The following is an 11,727-nucleotide window of genomic DNA, read 5'->3' on the forward strand; positions in this document are numbered from 1 at the left end:
AACCCAGTCTCTGCCCAGAAGATCAGAGGGTTAGAGCATACGACTGCAAATCGGGCTCACATAACAGGGTAATTTAACATTATCACTTGAGTGGATAACGTCAAATGTTCTGAATAGTAACGCATACCGTGACCGAATGTTACCGTATTTCTTCACCTATAAGCCGACCTCGGCTATGAGCCGAGACCCTAAAAGTTATAGGACTTTCCAACAGACTCGTGTTATCCAAAAGAAAAAGCAAAACCATCGGCTATAAGCCGAGAGCGAAATTCTTGACTATAACCGACCATTTGAGTGTGCGAATCTCACGGAAAAAATTGGGAAATGGCTCAATGAACACAAAAGCTAACGAATGAGAATAAACCCAAAAGAAAAAAAGGCGAATCAGTGAAGATGTAAATACTACTACGCGACTGCAGAAACACAACAGTTACTGTAGCCTGACAAACGTTTCAATCGAGTATCTCTTTCGTCACTGTTATTTTTCTCATCATGCCAGAAGCACGCCGCTTTTCGTATACTATAGCTTTCAGGATAAAAGTTATCGCGGAAGCTGAAGCTGTAGAAAACAGCTCGGAAATGGCTCGAGATTACGGACTTAGCGAGTCCATAGTGCGACGCTGGAGACGAGACTAGGCGACTATTCTTTCTGGCAAGCTTAAGATGTCTGCAAAACGTGCAAAAATAGGCCGTTTCACTCGCAAGTGTCCCGAACTAGACGAGCAAGCGATGGAGTGACTTTCACAGCAGAGAGACCAAATACTTCATTAGTAAAGTGCGATGAGGAGAGTTTTTGCCGAGTTGAGTGAGATCGTCTTTCAATGCGTGGGAAGCAAAGAATCTGATTGGTGGTCAGAAATACGTTGTTATCATGTCAATTTAAAAGCAAATCACGTAAAGAGCGCTGCAATCACGAAATTTACGGTCATTTCGCATTAACATTAAATTTGTAATTGTTTTGAATCCCAAACCCTTGGCTATAAGCCGAACCCCGTTTCTTGTGAAAAAATCTTCAAACTTTTGTGTCAAATACTGAAAAATCGCTCGGCTTATAGGCGAAGAAATACGGTACATATTGAGACAATACCAAACTGAAAACAGGTGGGAGCTTAAAACCAGGATTTAATTGTAATATCGAGGAAAAACAATTAAAATGAATTGAATTAATATTTACACATAAACAATTTCTCAAACCATAAGAGATGAATACATTATTTTGTCCAGTTGTCTATAACTGGGAATAGAAACAGTCTAAAAGATCTGTACTAGGCATTCACCCTGGGGGTTTCATGTGCTGAGTCTAATCACAATATTTACTATGTACTGTCAAATATCGACGACATGGTCATTATTGGGTATATTAAGACCACTGCTCCTTACAGAATTAGTGTAAGTACATCTAAGTACATCTCTACCCTACATGTAAAACATGAAATAGAGGCTGGCAAGTGTTCATGTACAAAAAACGCTTCCTCATGAAACATTCATTAGCACCGTAGTGACACATACAAACAGCACATTGAAAACGCACGCAGGCTTGAATTTGACCACATGAGAGACCATTTAGTAGTCAAATTAAATAATCCAAGCCCAGTGGGGCATTTCAAGAACAAAAAGTAAATCGTGCACATGAAAATATATCTGTATGGGACTCATTGGATTATTGCAAGAGATGCAATGCGCCTGAGGAAAATAATCATTACAAAGAGTGGTAACTATTACTTACCTAATAGCTACTTTCTGATATCAGCCAATTTTTTGAGTCAATCAATGTATACAAGCAATTGAAAAACCCTTAAATTTGGAACCTGCTGAAGAATCTATTCAGTCTGATTTTGCACGATTAACATAGTCTATAAAATAATATGGTCAAAACACACGATTAACACGGTCGTCTTTGCACATGTGTGCTTTTACAGCATCCACAATACAACTGTAGCTACATTGCCTACATGTACATGTACTTCAAAATATAGCATAACATTTTATGGAAGTGGGAACATATTTTATACATTCCATGTTCTCTTCCACACCACTGTTTTCTACGAGATGAGTAAGCAAAAGCAGGAGTATGCTTCTTCGCATCTGTCTACACAATTGGTCATTCTTTCATTCTCTACAAACACTTGTACAGTACCTTCATAAAAGTATTCCATTTGGCAATAAAGATATTGCATCTTCTGGATAAAAACAGTTCAAATTGTTGATCTTTTGATCCAACTAAAAATTCACACTGCTTGGACTCATCAAAATATACCTGTATATGGAATCCATCATACAATCTTACTATCATACCATGTACAGGAGGATGTATTGAAACTTTTTCACTTTCATGAATGATCACTTCTTAAATTCTCCCTACAATTTTAGTACAAAAATATTTTGGTGAAGAGCACTAATTAAAATCACCCAAAGATCTGTATATGCAATAGCCTGTCATACAGTAAAAAGAGTATATGTCATTTGCTTCATTCTTAATTCAACCCTGGAGTTCTAAAATAGGCACCTGGAATAAAGGTCATAAGCAAGGTTTTGATATACTTTGATATCACTGACGATACCATGCTGGATTTATAAAGTGAACACATCTATACAATGCTGGGTTTCTAACCCTTTTCTACAAGTACAGTACAGTATTTTTACAGAATATGCATAATTTTGCATACTTTCACAAAGTATGAAGTAAGTCAATCCTCAATCTGCAATTAAAAAAAATTGGTGACTTCTTTGGCTTTTTCTGTTTGCCAAATGATGAATGTAAGCGAGACTCTAACAGGTACAGCAATAGCATATGTTTCCTTGTCCCTGAAAAACAAAGGAAATAGTACAATTTCAGATGAGGTGAAACTTCACACTATCAGTGATAGGATCTCTTCACTTGATACATTTAAAAACTCTAGTCCAGAGTAAGCTAAGAAACCCCAGTGTAAAAATGTAACCCCTTATTGAAAACAGCTCAACCTTAATCCCATTCAATATTTTTATTTTTTTTTATTTTTTATTTTTATTTTTTTTTTTACTGATATTATCCACAAAAGATTTTATTCATCTATTATTTGTCTATTTACAATAAGAAATAGCAGGTGAGAGGCTTTTTCCCTTGCTATTTCAGCCATGGAGAGAAAACTAAAGACTAATAATAAAACTTGCCTATGGCCCTTTCATCCAACAGAAAAGGAAAAGCTGTAAATAGTCACTCTTTATTGCATTCTAAAGCCCTGCTGTTTCTCCAAAATTTGAGGATTACCCTCTTAATGTTTGCCTAAAGATGAAATGTTATCTCCTTGTGCTTAAAATGACGTCAACAAGAGATGAATTTTTGACCCTTTACACCCTAATATCAGCATCCATATTCTTCATACTGTTATACTTGTTATCTATGTATTTCTTAAGGTGTTAACAAGGAGATTTTGTTTAACTGTCTAGAGCTTCTTTACAGTTGTTGATCATTTTCTTTTTTCTCATGACTTTAGTGTGTGATTTGGAGGTGATATTGTAAGGAGAAATTAGATGCTAGTCACCCTTTGGGGTAAAACGGTTAAGATAATACTCACCTCTATTTTGTATAAGTACCTTAACATTTGGATAAATTTTCAAGAACAATAATATTATTTCACAGGTAAAATTTGATTGGAGAAACAAGTATCAGTTCAGAACCTTACAGTTCACTGATCTCCGACCCCAAGCTACGGTATAAAGAGCATTTTTATTTAATGTTTAGTTGAGTTTAATGCACAACCAACCTTAACTTGGAATTTTGGCTGGCTCAACCACCTTAGGGGCTGGATCAGTCTTGACACTGCTAACAGGTACGGGAACAATCTCGGGTTTTCCTTCTATTATGCATCTGATCCTCCGTTCTTCATCTGGCCACTGGTACTTCAAATATAAGCTCAGGAAGCTTGGAACATCTCTTTTGGATGATCCTTTCAGCAAGATTGTCATGTACTTTCCTTTTCGGTTGCTTGCATTCGTGGCAAGCTCAGCCAGTATTAAGTCAGATTCAAGTCGAACCATACATGCCTCATCATCTAAAAATAAGATCACCAGTAAGAAATAATATGTTGAAGGAGAGACACCTGTCAGTAACTGCTTCCAGGCAACAAAAGAAATGCACTTCTTTCATCTTGAATAAATTATTACACACCAGCATGTGCCCCTTGCAACATTTATTATTTAGCAATCTAATACAAGGCATTGTTCATGTAAATGCCCTGATATTAAAACTTAACCCTTTAACTCCCAAGATTTCTTTAGTAATTTTCCTTACTATCCGCTGTGTAATTTAAATGATGTTAGTTTGAAGAATTTGGAATTGGATCAACTAATAATCCCCTAATTGACATTTTTCTTTATTCTCATTACTTGTCTACTTGACATCATACTAATAATGTAATGAGAAATTCTGTCCAGGTCACTAGTGGGTCTTAAGGGTTAAGTGACTAAAAATACAAAATGCACTAACAACATCTCTTCTCAAAAAACAGTATCAAGTAAGACAAAACCTTGATGGAAGGAAAGGGTGAATAAGATACACTTGTAATAGGGAATTTAGAGAAGAGAAGTTCCTACAATGACCATACATACAAGTTACCTTTCTCTCTGCGTGGAGAATTACTTGCTACTACATACATGAATCATACAATAGTGTTTTATAATGCAAAACAAACAAAAGAACATTGCTATTTTATTTATTTAAATTAAAAATCTAAAAATAATTCAAATGCAAACCTTCAAGACTGTCACTGATTTCTTTGGAGGGCAAATCAAAAATTTTCTTCAGTTCTGGAGAAACACAGATGAATACAAAATTACTCTGCTGGACACTTTTCATAGCCCAGCGGAACATATTTTCAGCAACTTCAACAAGCTCCAGCTTGTCCAAATGGCACTTGTATCCCAAGTTTTTGCTAAAATGATAGTACAATTTAGAAACCTCCTCTTGAAAGGCTTTTCCTTCCAGGTGCGAACAGTGAATGATGGAGATGGTTTTTCCAGAACCTATCGGAGCTAGATCATTTAAAAAAAAAAAAGTCAGTTGGTGTTTCTTTGGTTAACATGGTTTGGTGATTTCAATTTGGACTTACACAATGGTAACTGTGATTCACCTGTAACCAATTCATTGAATTATCAATCCGAACATTTAAATAATTGTGTCCATCACAATGGTATCTCTTTCACCTGTTTCTTAAATCATATATTGTGGTGAATTCTAGACTAGACTGAAAGATTTTTGGCTAATCATTACCTCCTAAAACTTCAAAAGATTAAATTATTGTAGTAGCCATGTACAAAACACCCAAAAGTAAAATTACATACATTAGACCAATGTGAAAAGTCAAAGTTACATACCTTCTGGGGATGACGTGTATCCTGACTCATATCCTAGGGATGTTGGGGAAGCTGCAGATTCTCCTGAGCTCACACTGTCTGAATTGGACAACCTCCTTGCCTCTTCTACTTTAAGGGGAGAGAGATTTTCTTTTGGATTTTGGACAGATTCCCTGTAAGAGTCTGATGCTGTGAATGACGTCACCATGGATGTGTCTGAGTTGGATTCACCAGAGCTTACCAATGAGGAGTTTCCTTCATTGTTAGATGGTTCAGATGATCTCTTGTGTCTCTTTGTAGAAAACATATTGGCAATTTTTTTCCGAAAAGATTTCTTCCTATCCTTCAATTTACTCTTTGGTTCATGGGAATTTGAACGCATATAGTCCTTTCCACCTTGGTTAGACTTAAGCAGGTCTTCATTCTCAAGATGTGCATCTGGTGACCAAGAGCTATACCTAAAAAGTCCAGGCCTTCCTGTAGTGGTGCCCCCTTCTTCGGCAACTCTGCTTGGCACACATAAGTTAGTGCTACTAAGACTCTTCCCTTGCAGGTCTTTGTCATGCACACTTATACCCCCAGAAGTCTTATCCTTTAAATTTGCAACTGCAGATGGTAGAGGACTTGTTGAGAACTCAGGTGACGTAAACAAAGTGTGGTTTGTAAATTCTAAGTCTGTTGATGAAACAACTGAACTGTCCTCACTTACACAACAACCTCCATATTCAGGTTGGATTCCCTGTACATCACCCATCCCATCATCATCATTATCAACTCCATTCTGCCTGCTAACTGTTCCAGACTTTCTTTGATAATCTGAAATGATCATGAAAATAATGAGGTTCTTGAGAGATTTTCATCTAAAGAACACAGGGTTGTACACAAGAGCCAGCAGCCCAAAAAAATACAATCTCTGTTGGTTACTTCACAGGGTTTACAGCTGATCCCCTCAATCAGCAACTAGAGATGCCACAGAGAGTACAATAAAATAATGAACATCTATCCAAAATCTTAACCCTTCAACTTCCAAAAGTTTATTAGTAATTCTACTTGCTATCTACCATGGAATTCTTATGATGTCAATTAAGAGAATTTGGTATTGGATCAACTAATAATCCCTGAATTAATATTTTTCTTTATTCTCATCACTTCTATGCTTTATATTGAATTGATATTATAAGGAGAAATTCTTTCTTGGTCACTCATGGGAGTAAAAGGGTTAAATGCCCCAGCTTAACTATTTTCACAGTCAATACTAGTCAGTCTAAAATATTAAATTGATCACCAGAGATAAAAATTTTAATATACCCAAATAAATTAGGAACAGAAAAGAACATTTTCTGCAATCTAAAATAACATTTTATACCACTATTCATCTCAGTTTGAATTAAGACCAAAAACACTGCATAAATCTCAACTTGGACTTGATTAGTTCAGGCTCACTACTTTTTCTAGTCTTTTCTCTCCTTCCAGCACAAAACAAATGATCTCTAATCATGTCAACAGATCATGCATTAGTGAACTGAAATCCACATTGAACCCCATCAACATCTTTAATCTTTCACACTGTATATTCTTTGTAACGTAAACAACTATAATAATCCTCTTTCTATGTCAATTGTTGACTTTTTTCAAAGATTTTTTGTGATAAACAATTCAGTTGTAATTACAAGCTAAAAGATCATTGAATAGATCTTCTTTTTGTCTTTGGGCACACTACTAATAGGTGACAAGTAGTAAGTAGTGACCTTGCTCTTACAATTAATTCTCAGGCTCCATTAGAAACAATCTAATATTGCACAAATACCAGATCTGTACATTTGTCTAGATTTAAGAGTTCATATCAATATTGCACTGGTGATGTTTATCATGACTCAGGCTAGGTGAACTACAATCAAGAGAACTCTTGATTTTGCACCTGGCATTGGAGTGAATTTTAAGCACAGCAGGATGTAACTACTATATTAAACTTGCAAGAGAAAAATAATGAATTTCTTGATAAAGAAAAAAAAAACAAGGCATGGAAAAGAAACCATAAAATGTAGCTGGCAGCATCTTCTAGAGTGAAAGAGGAAGTAAAAGAATTCACATGAATCTAATCACACGAGAAAAATATTCAAATTACCAAGGAGCGGAAGATAAAAGCAACCTTATGAATTTCAAGATCTTCATTCTAATAACTTGTCATGCACCCGATATTAGGTTCCAAAAAATCTAGTCACCCACATGATGCATCCTTGCTTTTAACAAAGCTATTAGAAAAGTGAATAAAAACAATACACACAAAAAACAAGAATGTTCAAAAGCCAAATAGGATTTCTTAACATCACTGTTACTCATTGTGACAAAATAAAAAAATAATGAAACCTCTTAACTGTCTTTCACCTGAAACTTGACAAGTTCACCAGATTATTACATGTTAAAAAGACCTATTAAAATATAATCGATAGCATTGTAATAAACTGACTTTCCCAACAAAGAAGTAAAAAGACGAAAGAGCAAAGAATAAGTGAAGTAATGATAATGGCATAAATTAACGTTGGCAATGTATTGAGGTAGCTAGTTTATTAGGTCATCAACCGCAATAAGATTAATACTTGCGTACATTTAGTCCTCCACAGAAGCTTTTAAACTTTTCAGCATTATTACTAGAAATTGACCCTTTTACAGCACCTAAATATTCCACGCTTTGCAATTTCATCCTATTAAAAACTTAACTGTGTAGGAAGAAGGAAGGCTCTAATTACAGCCTTCCTTACCGAGAATTTAACCTTCCCCTTCTCCACAAATTAAACCCAATTTAATTCAAACTCCGCCAGTTCCACTTCAACGAAAATTAATAAACCAAAAAGCTTTATTTGAAATGAAACAGAGATAGATCTTAGATTTATCATTAATTTAAGAATAGCGTGATTCGTATTCAACCGAGTTGATTTCACCCACACAATTCTAATCTTGGAAATCGTGATTGACGTAAATCCGCAGAGAAAGGTAAAGATTCACGTCAGATCAAACCAACCGTTTTAAATTAAACTTTTCACTCATTTCCCAACAACAAAATGATAAAATAAACATTTGCTGATGCAAATAAGTGAAAGGAAGTTCTTAAAAAACAAAGAAAACATGACAAAATCTCTGTACCTTCCACACATTCGCGAATTACTCCCAGACAAGAATAAAACTCCAGTTCGCTCAAGATATTCACAAGTGTCTCAAGAACACCATTCTTTTTGTATATCCAGTCTTCCAATAACAGTAATCCAGGTCGAGAATTGTGAGCGAAATAACCGAGGATTCTCTCAGCAGAATACCCAAGCAAATCGGCCACGTCTTTCCAATTTTTCAAGGCGCCCACCATGTTCAGCTGAAGTGACAAGGGATCACGAATTTTCGTATATGAAAGAACCTCTCGCGCAGGCAGAGCCAGAATATCCCTCGGCATCGGACTAAGCCGAGGAGTGTCTTCTTCCTCTGTACAATCCATTGCTAGTCAGTGGAACTTTTCGCTACACAATTTACACCATTTTGCGAGTACTCTTACGAAGAAAGCGTACAACAAATGCAAGGACTCAGCGCAAATCACTTCCCACAATTCCTCAAATCACGTGAGCACATTTCTTCCTCATTTCAAGCCCTTTAGACAATAGACCGCGCTAAGACGTGCAAATATTGTTCGTTCACTTCCTGTGTGATCTAAAGTTATCTACATAGACTGGATGTCATCTCGCAAACCAACGTGTATAAAATGCAATTAACCAAACAACTCAATTATTCTCTTTTTGCGCGTGCCTCCTTTCCGCTTCCCGTGGTGCAAAATTATAAATAATATTTTCAATTTTAAAATTGGAGATTTTAATTGGGACTGGTCCTCCTCCCATGCTGTTTAGAAAAAGTATTTAAATTACCTAAGGTGAATTTCATTATCCCAGTTTATGTTTCCCTTAGGGTACAAACTACGAATGGTTTTGTCTTTCGTTTTCCAAATGTAAAAAATGTCTCACTTGCTTTTTCATGTGTAAATTATGAAGGAGATATTTCGTGTTCAGTGAATTGGAATCTACTCACTTGCTAATTTAATTGCTCGACAAGAAAATAGGACGTAAATAAAAGTTAAGGTCGGGATATTTCGCTTTTGCCTTGAATAAAATTTTTTCATCGCAGATTTTTCTACTTTCACGTTATTAATTGGCATTTATTTCTCATTTCCTAAATCCGTATCGTGAGTAATTTTAAAAATGTGTCGTATTTCCGTGTTGTGAGGGCAATCGTGATCAATCGTGATAGTTCCTCAAACAAGGTACGTGACACTCACTGAAACCAGAGCGATAAAATTAGATCACAATATCAGAAAACTGTGGTTCTCCGGTTCGATATTACGTGAGCTGATCATGTTTGGAAACTTCTACAACCGAGTGTTGTCGGCATACCTTCACGAGAAGGGTAAAAGGGTCAAGTTCTGTCGGAAGCATGATTCAAAACTCATCAATCTTCAGTTTTAATAAGGCTTCATACAGAAGTTAGAGGCAAGAAAGACTATGTGCATTTCAGGGAATTTTCATACTGCCAAGCTTGTCATAGAATGGAAAAAAACTCCAATTCAGCCACCAAAGCATAAAAGCTGACTTCGACCGGAAATCCTTCTGCGGTTTGTTTTCCAGTGAATAGATTTTGGTTGCCATGCAACCATGAAAAACGTGTTGCAGATCATCGACTGGCGCGAGAACTGAACAACGCGACTCAGTGATACAGGAAGGCCAAGAACTCGCACTTCAAACGAGGCAGAATATTATTTCAAGAGCCTTTCGGAAAAGGGAATCCCAGTTTCCTTAGCTCGGTTCTTGAAACTGAAGATAAATGCGGTAAAGTTCTCCATCATGAAACAATATTCTGAAGAATCCCACCATCTCAGTACAACTGCAGGCCTTATCGAGAGGCAATGAGGAAGCAAATCAATCAATCAATTTGAGTCAATTTAAGGTGATGATAGAATGACCTGGAGCCATCACAAAGGCCGCTACAACTCCGGAGCCGTGGCCCTGGTAAATATTTCAGTTATTTCAGCAGGGACCGAACGAAATGGTCACTCCAGTGGGGTCGGAAGGAACAGAGGATTCGCCCGGCACGGATGATTCGATGGAAAAACCTGAACTCTCCAGGGAAGGTTTGAAAAGTACCCGTTTGAGATTACAAAAGCTATTGAAGATCCGCTGTTGGGAAAAGGTTTCGAACATGTTGCAAAGATAAGGCGTGTCCTTCAAAGAGGTGCGCTTTCCATTATCCAGTTCAGGGGTCCATCTTGGCAATACCATTTGTGGGATAAGAAACACATTGCCAATCCATATCCATATCCAACTTTTTTGCTGAATGTTCTCGACTACGGGTTCTTGTTCTTGTTTTTGTTCATTCACGTAGGCTTACATCTAGAATCTAAGTTGTATATTGACGGCATACAGTAATTTGCTTCATAGAGATGTTTTTTCTTTTCGTGTATTTAATTGTAAAAGACAGTTAAATGACAGCTTGAGGAAATCAATTTTTTTTTACATTCCCTGCTCTTGATCACAGAGCAAAATTGATTCATACAGTTAGAAATCAGATTTAATCTTTTATGCCATTGTCAGACATCTCAGTTGAACAGTTCAGAAAATTTCCAATATTCTATATATCTTGATACTCCTTGGATTGAATAGGATTCATGTCTCATACAAACCTAGTATATCTTCTCAGCCCCTTATTTCAGCTGGTAGAGTATCAGAAGGTCCTGGCTTACAATCTTGTTTTCAGAATTAGATTTCTTTCTTCATGTCAACTTCATATTATTTATTGCTCTTCCTAGCAAGCAAAGCTTATGTGATAGGGATTGTAAAAAGTTGAGTTATTCATTGAGATAACCACGTGAATGTCATGAAGTTACACCAACAGACTTGTTGATTGATGATGTTTTGTTCAATCTGATGTCACCTCAAAGGTTGAAAGCTGTGTTGCAGACAAAATATGAACTCCAACTGGTTGGAAACAGTGGCTTCTGATCAGTGGGCTCTATATTTTATTAATTCTTATGAATCTCTCTTAATTGAATCATTGTACTGCAACAGCTAAGTTTACAATGCATCAAGTGATAAATTCTTCCAAAACTCAAGTTGCACCAAAAATAAATTCCTGCAGGAAATGTAACTTGCTTACAAAGTTTATTTGCACTGTAGAGATTAAAAATGTTGACTAGATCAGTATCATAGAGATCTTATATGTCTTGTGCCACACTTGTAACTAAACAAATGACACCTTTCTGTATTTTACCATGTTTCTTGAGCTGTGCCATTCACAACATTGCTGATCCAGGCAGCCTGCTGGGCAGATGTGACATATCAGTGAACCTTGTAATGTCCTAGCCTGACA

At 36.4% G+C, this 11,727-nt stretch overlaps 1 protein-coding gene across 1 annotated transcript; it reads right to left on the minus strand.

Moving 5' to 3' along the window:
* Window positions 1-1,102: 1,102 nt before the first annotated feature.
* Window positions 1,103-8,917, minus strand: LOC131795498 (uncharacterized). Its single transcript, XM_059113085.2, has 5 exons — window positions 8,473-8,917; window positions 5,353-6,147; window positions 4,732-5,010; window positions 3,744-4,031; window positions 1,103-2,805 (listed from the first exon to the last, which is right to left on the minus strand). The coding sequence occupies exons 1-4, from the start codon at window positions 8,813-8,815 to the stop codon at window positions 3,745-3,747; spliced, it is 1,704 nt and encodes a 567-aa protein (XP_058969068.1). The 5' UTR covers window positions 8,816-8,917; the 3' UTR covers window positions 1,103-2,805; window position 3,744.
* Between the last annotated feature and the right edge of the window lie 2,810 nt (window positions 8,918-11,727).

Source organism: Pocillopora verrucosa, chromosome 8 (assembly GCF_036669915.1).
Source record: "Pocillopora verrucosa isolate sample1 chromosome 8, ASM3666991v2, whole genome shotgun sequence".
NCBI classification, from domain to species: Eukaryota; Metazoa; Cnidaria; class Anthozoa; order Scleractinia; family Pocilloporidae; genus Pocillopora; species Pocillopora verrucosa.